The sequence below is a fragment of the Varanus komodoensis genome, unplaced genomic scaffold (assembly GCF_004798865.1).
Source record: "Varanus komodoensis strain SLA01 unplaced genomic scaffold, ASM479886v1 scaffold66, whole genome shotgun sequence".
Taxonomy (NCBI): Eukaryota; Metazoa; Chordata; class Lepidosauria; order Squamata; family Varanidae; genus Varanus; species Varanus komodoensis.
In genome coordinates, this window is record NW_025336296.1 from 1291054 (window position 1) to 1305792 (window position 14739).

General features: G+C 51.1%; 1 protein-coding gene across 4 annotated transcripts; it reads left to right on the forward strand.

Annotated features, from left to right (window-relative positions):
• Positions 1-4051: 4051 nt before the first annotated feature.
• Positions 4052-12051, forward strand: MYC (MYC proto-oncogene, bHLH transcription factor). 4 transcript variants are annotated; one of them, XM_044450432.1, is made up of 3 exons: positions 4052-4327; positions 7732-8485; positions 10884-12051. In XM_044450432.1, exons 2-3 carry the CDS (start codon positions 7762-7764, stop codon positions 11459-11461), a joined length of 1302 nt encoding a protein of 433 aa, XP_044306367.1. In that variant the 5' UTR covers positions 4052-4327; positions 7732-7761; the 3' UTR covers positions 11462-12051. The 4 variants fall into 4 exon arrangements, with proteins under 4 accessions (XP_044306367.1, XP_044306366.1, XP_044306369.1 ...); XM_044450431.1 differs by lacking the exon at positions 4052-4327 and adding an exon at positions 5621-6122; XM_044450434.1 differs by lacking the exon at positions 4052-4327 and adding an exon at positions 6867-6885.
• The last annotated feature ends 2688 nt before the right edge of the window (positions 12052-14739 follow it).

Consider the following 14739-nt stretch of genomic DNA (forward strand, 5'->3'; position numbering starts at 1 on the left):
CCACACCCATGCCAGAAATGAACATAGCGAGAATCACTTGGTATGAAAAAAATATTTTAGGATGGGAAACTAGGAATGGTAGTCCGGGTGGGTTTTCCACAGGAGCCCCATAATTGCCAGCTTCCAATCTTTGCTCCCAAGACTCTGGTTTTGGGGATCATTTTCATGGCAGCAAAGTTAAACCACAGGGCCATCAGATGATTCCCATTTGACAGTTTGCATCAGGCCTGACCTACTAGGACAGTATTTCTTGTAAATTCAACTCTTTTGTTAAGTCACCAAATCGTGCCCGACCCATCGCAACCCCATGGACAACATTCCTCCAGGCCTTCCTGTCCTCCAGCATCCCTCGGAGTCCACTCAAGCTCACACCAACTGCCTCAGTGACCCCATCCAGCCACCTCATCCTCTGCCATCCCCTTCTTCTTTTGCCATCTATTGTGCCCAGCATTAGGGTCTCCTCCAGGGAGTCCTTCCTTCTCATTAGGTGGCCAAAGTATTTGAGCTTCATCTTCAGGATCTGGCCTTCTAAAGAGCAGTCAGGGTTGATCTCCTCTAGGACTGACCGGTTTGATCGCGTTGTGGTCCAGGGGACTCGCAGGGGTCTCCTCCAGCACCACAATTCAAAGGCCTCAGTGCTTTGGTGCTCAGCCTTCCTTATGGCCCAGCTTTCACAGCCATACATTGCAACTGGGAAAACCATAGTCTTGACTATACGCACTTTTGTTGGCAGCGTGATGTCCCTGCTTTTCAACTCTGGAGATACCAAGTACAGACAGAAGCTTTGCCAGGTGCCTCTCAGCCGTGTTGTTGCTAACTTGCTCGGCAGAGAAGCAAGGGAAGCAGCAAAAAGTATCTTTAAAAGTACCTTAGTTCTCATTCTTACCTGTTTTCAGTTTTCATCCCTCATTCCCCCCTTTTACTGGGTCTTCCTGTTTCTTGGCTCAACCCTTTTACTGCCAGACAATCTCGCCAATATGGCAGGGACTAAGACATCACTCAAAAGAGGAGCAATTTGCAAATACTAATTCATATCTAATTTGGAAATAATTCCTGCATGCCAAATCCAAATGCTATATGGCTTACCAGGCACCAGCGCTTTCCCTTCTGATTGTTCTTTCTCTTTAAGACTGGGCAGCCTGTCAGACAGATGTGAACCTTTAATAACGCAACAGAAAAGCTACACCTGCTGCATTCCCTTGTCTAAGCTAAGTTGGCTCTGCTACAAAGCAAAGGGAGGTAGCTGTCCTTTCAAAGTACCAGCACACAACCTTGCCAACTGTGGGTTAATTAGCCCATGATTGGCCACCACAACATGTGAACTGGGTCAATGGGTTGCCTCCATTTTGTTAGTGTCCCTGCTACTCTGCAGCCTGAGACACAGAACCTAAAAGCAGTGCTGCTGGACACAAATGAAAAACCTATTGCACCTGGTATCCATTTGTTCCAGTGGCCAGCCAGGTACTAATGGAAGACTCAGACACTGAGCAAAAAGGCAATCAGTATTCCAGTGGTGAGTTGTACAGTGCCCCTGACCATGGAGGTTCCATTTATTTATTATTTCCTTAAAGCACTTCAGGACTGCTCCTCAGTAGAGACACTCTGAATGCAGGCTTCCAAGAATCAGCAAGGAGTCTTTGCTCCCAGGCTTACTGTCTAAAAAGGCAGAGAACACAAGGAAAGCATTTGGAAGAGAAGAAAATGAAATATGGGGATGATCCTAGATTCTGTTAACTGGATAGACTGGCTCCTTTCCTTTCGGTGCCAGGTGAAAGGAAACAGTGGGAGAAAACCTTTTTATTCTCCCACTATTTTAATTGCTAATTTGTTTTAATCTGTGGTTTTACACCAAATACCGGATGCTGTGCTACTTTTATTTTTTTTATTGTTGTTGTTGTTGTTGTGAACTGTCCCAAGATGTCTGTATACAAAAATTTAAAATAAATATGTCAGCCAAGCCTGGTTTGCTCTCCATGCTGTCCTTCTCGGCAGGCCTGTTCTTTGCTGGCTTACTTCCCTTTTCTTTCTTTTCTCCTGCAGCTTGTTAACAACAACAACAACAACATTTTGCTGGAGGGAATTCAAGCCTGTTTCTTCTTCCTCCACATCAGTGTGATATATCCCTCACCCTTCTAGTCTTGGTTGGAAAAGGGAGGGCTTTGCAGGGGATACAAAAGAGTATGGGGAAACACACAAAAGTGTTCTCCATTTGGTCCTCTGCTGTGAATAGGAGTGGTCCCATTCACACTCCTGCCGCACCTTTCTGCATACATACGGAGTTCTGTGCCTCTTGTAACGGGCTCAGTGGACACTGTGAGGATCTAGGACCTGCATTTGGCTTTTCCCCTCCTCCCTCATAATCCCCTTTCCTTTTGTGCTATGAGATGATAAACCTGTGCCTTGGTATGAGATTGGTAAGCAGCTCTACAAAGCCTTTCCAGCATCCGGCCTGGGGACAGTGTTGCAAGTAAACAAACTGCCGGTGAACGCAGAACCCCCTTGGGTAACTCCACGCTTACTCCCACCACTTCCTAATTCGGCTTATTTGCAATGATTTCCATCCCAGGTCAGAGGGAACAGCGGGCCTCCCTCGAGAGTGCGGGAGTTGACCCTCGATGGACCCACGGCGTTTGGAGAGCTGGCCCAGGCTAGGCTACTCCGAAAGACAGTCTCTCCGAACTGGGCGCTGCGCGGGACGAAGCCCGTAGACGGCAGAGTGCGGAGCAACGAACCGGCAAAGACAACCACTTACGGGGAAAAGGGCTGATAGCCCTTTTATGACTCAAAGCAAGCCTCCGAGGCATTTGTGCGGAGCGGCGGCTGCAGCTGGAAAGAGTAAAATTCGCGCACTGATAAGAATCCTCCTCCGCTTATCACACCGGATGAGTCACGCACTTTCCCCCGCTGTGGCTCCGCCTTGCTTTTCCGGCCACTAGAGGGCGCGATTACGTTACTTTAGCCCGGCAGGCGGAGAAGGGGAGAAGCGGCGCGGCTTTACGTCGGGAAGGGCCAGAGACCATCTTTGTGCAAACGCGAGCCCCTTCGGTGTGTAACAAGTGGAGGTCTCTTTCAGGGCGTGCCTTTCGCGCGAGCGAGCGAGCGAGCGAGCCGCCGCCTTTGGTTTTGCGCGTTACTTGCAAAGGAGTGGATGCCAAGCGGATAGAGCTTGCTGGGGGACCCCACTAAAAATTGCCTTATTTTTAGACCCATTGCAGGGCCTTGAGCAAACCAGGGCGGGATGTATTAGTTTTTTTTTTTTTGCTGCTGGAACGACCGGGCGAGCATTTAGCCTGGGGTTCCCTTACGAGTCCCTCTCGTTTCCTCGGAAGTCCGTCGTACGAATTTCCAGGGGGGGGGGTTACTCCCTATGAAGCCTGGGGAGCGTTTTCTGTTTAACCCGTTTTGCTAATACATTGGTTCTTTAAAGTCTCACCTATGTTGACGCCTGTTGGTTATGCTGGATTCCCTCCCGCTGAATGGGTTTTTTGAGCAAGTGTTGATGTCATCTTGATTATCAGCTGGAACTTTTTAAACTGGTAAACAGCTGAAGGGGAGGAGAGTGGAAAAGAATGCATTGCACTGCAAATCGGTCGTTCGGGGAATAACTGAAGTGATCAAGGTGCTTTATTTTTTTAAAAAAAAACTACAATAGGGTGTATCACTGCAAATCTAATCTCCGCGGGGGCCGTCCCTCACCCATCCACACCTTTCAAAAGCATGAGAGAAAACTTCCAAGAAGAGTACTTTTATTTAGATCGGCTGCACCGGGTCTAACCCGGTTTAATCGTGCTAGTTTTAAAAACCAATATTCTCCCTATGTTTTGGCCTAGCCCAGCCCAATGAGGCAACGGAACGGGGATCCAATTGATTATGTAATCAACTCCGTCTCCCGCACTGGTTCATTGCACGTTTTTGCGCGCGTTTACTCGGAGAATAAGGGCCAATCGCCAGTGGGACTTACTCCCGGGTTGTACGTGGGCGTGTGCCGCCATTAAAAGCAATGGCTTGCAGGACGGTTTGTAGAGTTGACTGAGAAAAGTTCCGCTGTACATATCACTCCTTTTAGGATTTTGGAAAAGCGTCACGTGCCACTGTGGGCTACCTAATACGCTTTGAAAACACCTGAAGAAGCTCTCGAGACCCCAGAAACACGCAGGTTAAGAGCGCACAGGTCTGCACCGGAGCAAGTCCTGGCGAGAGACAGGATCGCAGCTTTACGCGCTTTGGCTCCAGAGAAACTTCAGCGTCTTGAAGGCGATTCATACAGGCTGTTTCGCTTCGTCCTCCCTGCTCCCGGAAAAGATATTAGAAATAGGTGCGTCTCTAGGTAAGCTTCGAACCCAGTAACCTCCCGAACACGGTCTTTTGGCGTCGCCCTCCAAATTGCCTGGGGACGGAGCCAGATTCCTGACTCGTCTCCTCCCCATTGAAGGCGCTGCGTGCGATCCCCGGCCCACTTAAGGCTGTGCCCCTGGTCACAAGCTTTAATCCGACACACTTCCTCCGGGAGCGACCTCCACCGGGCCTTGGTTACCAGCGAGCATTCAGAGGCGCGGGGTACAGCGTTCTCACGCTTTTTGCAGAGAATTAAACCGGCTTAAGTGCAAGTCGTTTGTGGGGCGGAACGCTTTCACCTTCCTCTTGCACCAGCGCTTAGAGGATGGAAGAAGGGATCCTCGAAGGTCTCGCCTCCGCAAATGAGGCGCAAGTCCCTGCCTTGCACCCGGTGCCTGTGCGTGTTCCCTTCGAAGCAAGCCCCACTGAATTCAGATAAGGAAGGAAACGCACAGGGAGCGGGTGCAAGAACGGGGGCAATTCCTGCAAACGTCCGGAATTGCAGCGCGGCTCTCTGCATAGCTGCCCTCAAGCAAACCCCAACATTGCATCCCGCCGGCTTCATTATTTCCAGAGTGACCTTATTTTCCAGGGAGAAACAAACCGGGGCGACTCCGACATAAAACTCTTCCACCGCCTGAAAGAAGCGGGGAAGGGGAACATCCAGCGATTCCTTTCGAGCTGGACGGAGGTGCACGGCCAGCCCCACACTTGCTTTCCGTGGGGCCGATTCCCAAAGTCGCTGGAAAGACCGCTCCAGCTCCCCGGGAGAAGCCCGTGCAGCGAGTGCTGCTTGCTTCTCGCCTACTCCCGCTCCGTAGTATTTTACTATGTTTACTTCCGCCGATCGGTTAAAAAAAAAACACGCACACAACACAACGGGCTGAATTAACCGTCCGAGCGGCTGCCGCCGCCGCCGCCCCTCCGCGCCTTAACGCAGTGCAGAGCGCGCGCGCGCCAGGGTGCGCGCGCGGCGCCAAGGACCCTCTCCTTCCTCGGCTCGCGGACCCCGCGGCCCCCCCGCCCCGTCGCCCGGCCCGGGCTCCCCGGTCTCCCCCGGGGTGGCTGGGTGGCTTGCGAGATAAGCGGGGGGGGGGGGAAGCCGGGCTAACCGTCGCTGAGCGCCCCCTCCCACCCGCGCGCGTCCTCCCCTCCGCCGCCTTGCCCAGGGCGCTCCAAAGGCAGTCGTATGCAAAGTAGTGGCAGCGGAGTTGGCGGGAAAAGGAGGTGGGCGGGGCGGGGCGCTGATCTAATAAAAAGGGAGAAGCGGCCGGCTCATCAGCGTTTTCTTGCAGAGGCGACGCGAAGGGTGGGATCGGCGCTGGGGCAAAGCAGCCGCCGCCGCCGCCTTTCGCGGCGAAAGAAAGACATAAATAAAGCGCGCGCACTCGCTCGCTGGCTCGCTCGCACACGCACGCCCCTGCCTCCCTCGCTCTTCCCTTCTCATTCCACCCCATCCCAAGCCGGTCCTTTAAAGGCTTGACTCAGAAAGGGACGCGGAGCAAGGCGAAATCACCCTATAAACCGGGACGCCGTGGCTCAATCTGCGGGATTTACAATCGCGCTTTCTGCGTCTAGGAGCGCGCGGAGAGAGGCGCCAGGAGCAGCCGTGCCGTTTTCTTCTCGGGGCGGCTTGACGAAGAGACCTAAATCGATTCGCGAAGAGCAAACCGGGAAAGCGACTTGGAATCGTCCTGCCGTTGCGTGCGCGCGTGTGTATCTGCGTGCACACGCCGATCGTCGGAATCGATCCTCTGTCTTTTCTGGCCGGGGTCTGGGAGGAACCAGTAAGTTTTTTTTCTTTCTCGCTTTTGCTCTTGATTTTGCGAGGGCTCCGCTTGCATTCTCTCGCTCCCGATACGCGGGGAGGCTGTTCGGAGGCGGGATATCTGAATTTGTCGGGGGAGCCATTGCGTGTCTTTCCCACCGAATCCTTAGAGAGAGCCGCTTTCGAGCCCTCCATTTCCCCCCGCGGGCTCCGAACGAGGGAGCGCGGGGGAATCGATTTTGCTCGCTCACCCGGCTTCTCGCTGCGGGCTCTACTCGGTGCTTTGAGCATTTTATGTTATTTTAATCTTATTTTTGTTCCGGCGGGAGTGCAGCCGATGCAGGCTGAGCGGCATTCTCACGGTTGTCGGAATAGGAAAGTTGCGTTGCTATTCCAAACTGGAAAGGGGAAACGGGCGTCGTTACTCCCTGCGGTGGAGGGGAGGGTGTTTGTAGGTCGCGCCGTCCTCGTAGGACTGCTGCGGACCGATAGATTTGAATGGGTTCCGCCGGAGCGGCGGCGGAGGAGGAGGAGGAAAGAAGACCGGGCGGGAGGATTTTGGGAAGCGGCTTTAAAGTCGGGCGGAGTAGCGTAAGTTCCAGGCGCCGGCTGGTTCCGCTCGACCCTGCATCTCTGCGTCGGGCTGGAGAAGGGCGGACTGCAGCGAGCTACCTCGGTGCGGCGGAGGGGCGGGGAGATGCGGGGGTGGAAGGAGGAAAAGGAGCGAATCCCGGGGAGCCCCCGAAGGAGGCGCGCCTGCCGCTGCCCTCCCCGCTTTTAAGGTGGTTCCCGGGAAGGGTTCGTTCGACCCCGAGGGCTTTCTCGCGCTAAACCGGTTGGCGTCGTTATCGCGGCTTTTGGGAGTGGAGGGCGGGGGTAGGTGCAGCTACTCCCCGCTTACTCTGGCCCGGGCGATAGGATGGCGCCCTGCGGAGTGAGTGAGGCTAGGTACGGATCCTCTTCGGAGGTGTTCAGCGGGTCGTCGGGACGGCTTTCCCGTGCGATTCGGGGCTCGTCAGGGTCCCTTGTCTTCGGCCCCACACGCCGCCTCGAGAAAACATACTCCTATTTTGAAACGGGGTAATGGAGGTTGGATTGGCAACGGGGGAAAGGTCCCTCGTCTTGCGCCGAAGGCTGCTTAAGAACTGGTCGGGCAGCCAAGCGGTCTGCGACAATACTTTTTACGGACCTGCTCTTGCAATTGTAGGCTGCGTACTTACCCAAGCAACGGGGGAGGGCGCGTCAGTGACCGGCATAGCGTTCCCCCGCCCTTTGCCAGCTGCTTAGTCTGCCGCGCGTTAAGCTTTGAGGCAGTATCTTTTGTTGTGTTGAGTGACTCCGCATTACTTACTGCGGATTAGCTAACCCTGGTTCTCGATCGAGCCCCCCTCCCCCCGCTTGCATCGCATGCAAAACCGGCAGACCCAAGTTCCCCTCTGCTCATGTGTACGAAACCCTGCCTGCAGAACCGAGGTAGTTACTCCGGATTAATAGTTGGACCGGCATTGGTCTCTTCTGGAATGGGATTTGGGGCGGTGTCCCTGGAAGGGAGGGGGATATATGCACTGAAAGGGGGCTCCATCAGCTGGCGATTAACCAGAGGTGGTTTTTCTCCCGTTCCCCCCCAGGCACCATCCTCCGTGCCCCCCTCCATCACCATGCCTCTCACCGTGCCAAACTTCCCCAGCCGGACTTACGATTATGACTATGACTCGATCCAACCTTATTTCTACTACGAGGAGGAGGAGGAGAACTTCTACCTGTCCGTGCAGCACCGTGGCTGCGAATCGCAGCCTCCCGCGCCCTCCGAAGACATCTGGAAGAAATTCGAGCTGCTGCCCACGCCGCCGCTGTCCCCCAGCCGCCGCTCGAGCACCTTCCCTTCCAGCGCTGACCAGCTGGAGATGGTGACCGAGCTGCTGGGCAGCGACGTCGTCAACCAGAGCTTCATCTGCGACCCAGAGGACGACGCCTTCGTCAAGTCGATCATCATCCAGGACTGCATGTGGAGCGGAGGCTCTGCCGCCGCCAAGCTGCAGAAAGTGGTCTCGGAGAAGCTGGCCTCCTACCAGGCGGCCCGGCGCGATGACACCTTCGCAGCGTCCTCCACCCGCTGTGGGAGCAGCGGCAGCAGCCTCCAGACGCCGCCACCGCCGCCTCAGACGCCGGCCGCCGCCTCTCCCTCCTGCGCCAGCAGCACCTACCTGCAGGACCTGGGCGCCGCTGCCGCCGACTGCATCGACCCGTCTGTCGTCTTCCCTTACTCACTGGGGGAGAAGTCCCCCAAAGCCGCCGAGGTCACTCCCACTGACCCCAGCCCGGCTTCCTTGCTTGTGCAAGACACCCCACCCGCCACCAGCAGCAGCAGCAGCAGCGACTCAGGTGAGTTAACCCTGCATCACCGGACTTGCCACCTTCACAGCCTCTTGGCTGCAGGCCTCTGTTGGCAGGAGTTGGGGGAGTCTGTCTAGCCACACGGGGTTGGGTGGGGTGGGGGAGTCGGCCGGCCCCCAGGTGGGGCATGGCAGTGGTGCTTGGAAGGACACCTTGGGCAGCTTAGCTAGTGGGAAGCTTTTGAACTCAACCATACTGAGTGTTCACAGGCCTACTGTGGGTTGGAATTTGGGTTTGCACACACACCCATTTTCTTGTGCAAGAAAATAAGCCGTAAGGAACACTGCAGGACTTACTTCTGTGTAATCCTGCATGGGCTTGCAGGGTGAATCTACAAGCAAAAAATCTATAGAGTTGGATCCAGTATGTGTTACTTTGAGTAGACCCACTGAAATGAATGGGACTTAACCTAGGCCGGATCCTTGTTTGTTTTCCTGTACGTGTAAGGTCAAAGTTCTCCTTAGAGCCAGCCCATGTTTACCTTCCAAAGAAGTTTTTCTGCTTCCCAATATTTCCCTTTTCCTAGTTTAGTGTCTCATATTTGCCCTATGGAAAATAGACCCATGGAAATAAGAATTCTTTTCAAGGGGTCTATTCTCTGCTTTGACTACTACCTCCAGTACAGAACATTCTCCAGCAAGACAAAGCGTAACAAAAGTCTTACGCCATTCAACATCTCCGCCCTGCCTGTTTGCAGGGGGAGTGTGAATGAGTGAATGAATGAATGTTCCCATTATGCTGACTACAACACTAAGGCAGTCGGAAATCCCCTCAAATTGTTGTGGTTGACATTTCCAGAACTAAGGACTTACTGCTTCCTCTGCAGATTTAATGAACTGAGGCAGAAGGAAAAACCATTTGTAAACTTAACAGCTGTAGGTCCTATATTCTCCTGGGATTTCTCATTGAACTCAATGGGGCTTGCCTGTGAAGAAGCATATAGATGAAGGCTGTGACTCTCCACTTGTCTTGGAATATCTATCAGGCCTTTCTCTGAGAGGACCCAGTGAATGAGTCCAGTCACACTGCAATTTTTGTGCAGTCTTTGGGATAACTAAATCCTAAAGGAATGTCGTATGTTTCCATACACCATACACTGGCTGGCCTGAAGCTTAGAAGCGTGTCTGTTTCCCACCCACCCCAAATATTTCAGTAGCTCAGTACCTCCCTCTGAGTATATGTGTGTGTGCTTGTGCTTGCCTCTTTTTTTAAATGCCACGTTAGCAACACACATTGCTGAGTTTCCCACGAATTACATTTCTTGGAAAAAGGGAGACTCCTTCTTATATTTCATAATGGGGTCAGAGCAGGTCTCGAGCGGGAATTTTAAACCTGCTGACCCAGTCTTTAATCAAATCTGTCACCTGGTTGGCATGTTTACAGCATGTGTGTGTCACTGAAAGGGAGAGGGAGACTCTTGAGTGATCCCAGTGAAACGAGCAAACATTAACTAGGTTGTTTTCTTTTTAAAAAAGAAAATTTCTTAGATATTCTGAAAGACCGCTCAAGACTGGGTTTCAACAGGTTCTCCATAACCTTCCAGGACAGTGGATAGGTGGAACAAATTTCCTGCTGGGAATTTTAACAGGGTGGGGAAGGAGCAACTTAAAAGGCTTCTTGGAATACAGGCGTGCATTTTGTGTAAGATCCTGGGTGTGGCCCCAGTGACTCCACTGCTCTTTGTTGCCTGAAGCACTCGCGTCTGTCCATCCACATGTGCACAGCATCTCCACCACCACACAAATCTTTCCCCACCTGTATCGGGTTTGATAAACATCAAAGTGGGGGCATGCCCTGGTGTAGCACTGGGGACACTCACTGTCTTGATGTGGTCCTGCCAAGCCTTCTAGCTGGACAGGGAGACAAGATTAAGAGCTCTGAGCGGGCTTACTCTTCTGCCTGCTCTTTTGGTCTGTCAGACTGCTTTGAGGGTTGTGCAATGTTCTGATTTCAACATTTTGAGATCTGGAAGCCAGGATTCAGTTTAACTCTCTGGGAAAGAGTCATGTGCTGTGAAAATGTGCAGTCATCCTTAGAGCCATCTTCTTTGGTTGCATAACAGGTTGTGCCTTCCCTCCCTCATGAGAAGTTCGACTTTCAGTCGTCGCCCAAAGCTTGCCTTCCCCGGGCGAGTGCCCTGCAGATATTTTGGACTTGAACTCCCAGCAGCCCCAGCCATCATGGCCAGTGGTCAGGAATTCTGGGAGTTATAGTCTAAAGCATCTGGAATGTGCAAAGTTGCTGGATATATGCTTTCAGATCACGCCACCCCTGCACAACAGCAAATAGGCACCCGTGTGTTTTTCTTTCCCCTTTCGCTCTTTCAAAAACCAATTGCATTAGAACGATGCATGACTCTGAACCGTGTTGGCTTTCTTTTTTCCAGAAGAGGAAGAGGAGCAGGAGGAGGAAGAGGAGGAGATTGATGTTGTCACAGTAGAGAAAAGGCAACCTGCAGCAAAGAAACCCGAGTCGGAGAGCCATCCGCCAAGGGGGCACAGCAAGCCCCCCCACAGTCCTCTGGTTCTCAAGCGGTGCCACGTCCCTACCCATCAGCACAACTACGCTGCCCATCCCTCAACCAAGGTCGAGTACAGCTTGGCCAAAAGACCAAAGCTGGACAGTGGCCGGGTCCTCAAACAGATCAGTAACAACAATCGCAAATGCTCGAGTCCGCGCACGTCGGACTCGGAAGAGAATGACAAGAGGCGGACACACAACGTCTTAGAACGGCAGAGGCGGAATGAGCTAAAGCTGAGCTTTTTTGCGCTGCGGGACCAGATCCCAGAGGTAGCCAACAACGAGAAAGCCCCCAAAGTCGTCATCCTTAAGAAGGCCACGGAATACGTTCTGTCGATTCAGTCCGACGAACACAGACTGTTAGCGGAGAAGGAACAGCTCAGGCGGCGACAGGAACAGCTCAAAAGCAAGCTTCAGCAGCTAAGGAACTGTTGCGTTGCTTAGACATTTTAAAAGGTTGTCAAAACGTTTGCCAGGGGGGGATGTATACAGAGACTGGGATAAACACCAGACAAAGACTGCATCAGTTTCAGTGCTTTGGGGGAGAGAATGCACTGGGGACTGAAGTAGAACATTTGCAATGCATGTTTGACAGCTACTCAACTCTGGTCTTACCAGGTGTAGGGATGGCCAGAACCTCAAAAATGCCTCAACACTTGTAAAACTTGGTGGGCCGAGATCTCTTCATGCTTGGGGATGAAACCTTTACATTTTTTTTTGTATTTAAAGCATTTTTCCCTCTTGTGATACAAAAAGGTAGCCATCAGATCTGCTGTAAATATATTTACACAGTCTAATGATATGTAAATATCTTTAATAAAAAATCTTTATAGAAAATTTAAAAAAGTGCAACAAATAATGCTCAGTGGTTGTGACGACAGAAATTTATACTTGTCTTGAAACTTTTTTGTTCCCTAACATTTCACAAACCTTTGGTCGTTTTTATTTAAATGTCCTTTTTGTCATTTTTTTAAGAGAATTGATTTTATTTTGCATTTCTAGATAAATAATAAAATATTTGCCCTAAATTGTAATTAGCTATAGCTTGTAAGTATTTGTCAGGGCAGTGGGTGGGGGTGGTTTTCGTCAAATGTTTCAGTAGCCCCCAAGAAACACCCCACCAGTGGTTATGGAAGAGCTTTTCACGAAAGTATATCACATGATCAAAGCCTGAGCAGTAACGGGAGTGCATAGAGAGCCACCTTACTGTGTCGGTTCAGCTAACAAGATAACCCCTATTCAAGAGAGCTGAGTTACAGCTATTTCTGCTGTCTGAACTCACCTGTGCTAACCACCAACTGCTTATGAAAATGACCCATGGCTTGTTTTGGGGTTGCAAATGGTATCATTTCTGCAACTTAGTCTTGTGTCTGAACCGCAAACAAAGCACAGATCCATCTGGCTGGGTCTTGCTTGTCAGCCTTCCATATCTTTGCACCTTGCAGAAGGCCTGGACTACATCCCCCATTATTCAAAGCATAGTCTAGGGCTGATGGGGGTTGTAATCCATGAGAAGATAAGAAAAGCCAGGCTGCGTCATACCAAAGGTCCATTCAGTCCAGCACTCCATGCACATGGAAAACCAGCTGTCCACAGATCTCTTGAGCATGGATGCACGGCTTCCTGGTGCATGAGGAGGGGGCCAGACTTGAGCTTTACTGACTAGTGGTAGCACTGGGGGGGGGGGGGGTCTTTCCCATCACCTGTTAGGCTAACCTGCAAAGTGCAGTGGTTTTGGTCTTCAGGAGCTGGGTCACAGGACTCAGTGGAAGATGCCAGGCCTTGAGGCGCAAGGACCGTGTTCACACAGCTGGCAGTTGACTGCAACAGCCTTGAGCACACTGCCCTTCTCCCGAGTGCCTCTGGCCAAGCAGGACAGGTTCTGGTGCTTTTCTAGCGCAACTGAATTCTTAAGATAATCCTTCCCACTCTCCAGTAGCAAGCAAGCAAGTCAGGCTGTAGTTAAGCCTTGTCCCTGACATAACTAGGTTTCTACATGAAGAGGTTTATTCATTTGGTAGAAGGAGCAATGTCATGAGAGCCCCACCTTCTATTTGAAGTCATACAGCTGTGGCACCAGAACAGTTTTGACAGGGTTAAACAGAAGCTTGTGGTTGCAACATCTGGACTGGGGATGCAAGCATTCCCATCATTGCCTAACATATTTCAGATTTACTTGTGTGTGCCCTACTGTTTGTCACACCTCCCAAAAAACAGCACATACAGGATGGTATGCAGAACAAATTGGGTGGCTTGGAATAACCCAGGATTATCCATTCTTGCAGACTGGACCCTGGAGTGAGAGGAAAGCTAATGGAAGGTGTGATGGGATACGTCTTCCCAGTGCACCGGTGGCTGAGCAGAAACTAGACCGGCCCTTTTGGCAACACCATGCAAGGTGTTCTCAGTGGCAAGTCAGTCTCTAAATAATGGCACAGTCTCTGTAGCTCTCCACTGGCTTACATAAACTGGGGTAGATTGAGGCATGTTCCCAGTGGTAATTTTGAATAATCAACCCCCAATAAGATGTTCCCATGTTTGCCATATTGTCTGAACTATATGGGTTATTTAAAGGTTCCTTCCCCCTCCCAACAGCCCCTGCTGACTGGGTTCAGATGACAAACCTGCCAGGTGTAATACTCAGAACGGCTGCTGGCATTTTTGCAAGCCTCAGTGGCTTCAATACACCATAGTTGTGATGGTGTGAACAGGGCCACTGAGTACCTCTGGGTAAGTCCGTTTAGGACACGGTTGTTCCTCCAATAGCCTTTCTTTGACCCATATAGCCTTGCAAATACTGTTACCCCTTAAACTTTTCCATATTTTGTTCCAGAATTGAAATGGATCAAATTGGCATTGTTCTACACAAGTTACTTCCAAATTGTGAAGATGCTAATATTTTTATTGTGGCACAAATGCAACCAAAACATTGAGTTGTACTGGAACTTTAGGCATGTATCTCCAACCAACAAGAACCAAGCTAGTGTTGGTTGGTCGGTTGTTTTGGTGTCATAGTAAAAATTATTTTGCACCTTTCCAGTGTTGAGTATCGTAAACATCAAGTGGGGGCAATGCTGATTCAATCCCTGTCGATTTCAGGTTTTAACAAAATATAATGTAGAAAAGTGAAAGGGGGTGAATACCGCAAGGCATGTACATCTGATTCTCTGGGAATTGGAGTTTGTCTTTCAGGTAAGTCATTTTCTTAAGTATACTTTTGGACACAGCACTCTGATGAGCAAACTAATGAGCGTTTTGGAAGAACTAACCTGTTGAACTTGTTCAGAGAGTCTAAGCCAGGCCAATAAAGAAATTTAATGTACATTCAAGCAGAGCCTAAGTTGATGGCACATAAGTGCTTGCACTGATCTGCATTCATACTAGCTGTGGGGTTAAAACATCGCTCATCCATGCTGCATCCCTTTTGCAAAGCGACCACCCCATGAAGTGGGTCGTTTTTATGCCAGGTTCAGAGGAAGGCAGGAAACAACAGTGCCGAGGTACTGATTTGTTCAAAGTCATGAATGAATGGAAGAAGCACAGGATCAGCTTCATCATTCATGCATGTCTTATGAGGCTCCAGCTGGAGTGCCCAGTTCCAGGACTGGACAATCAGATAGGCCAAGCCTTCCCCATCAACTTGGCAGGAACTGTGTGGATTCAATACACCTGGGATTATAGTCCAGTGGAGCCATATTTGATTTTCTAGGTGCAAAGATTCC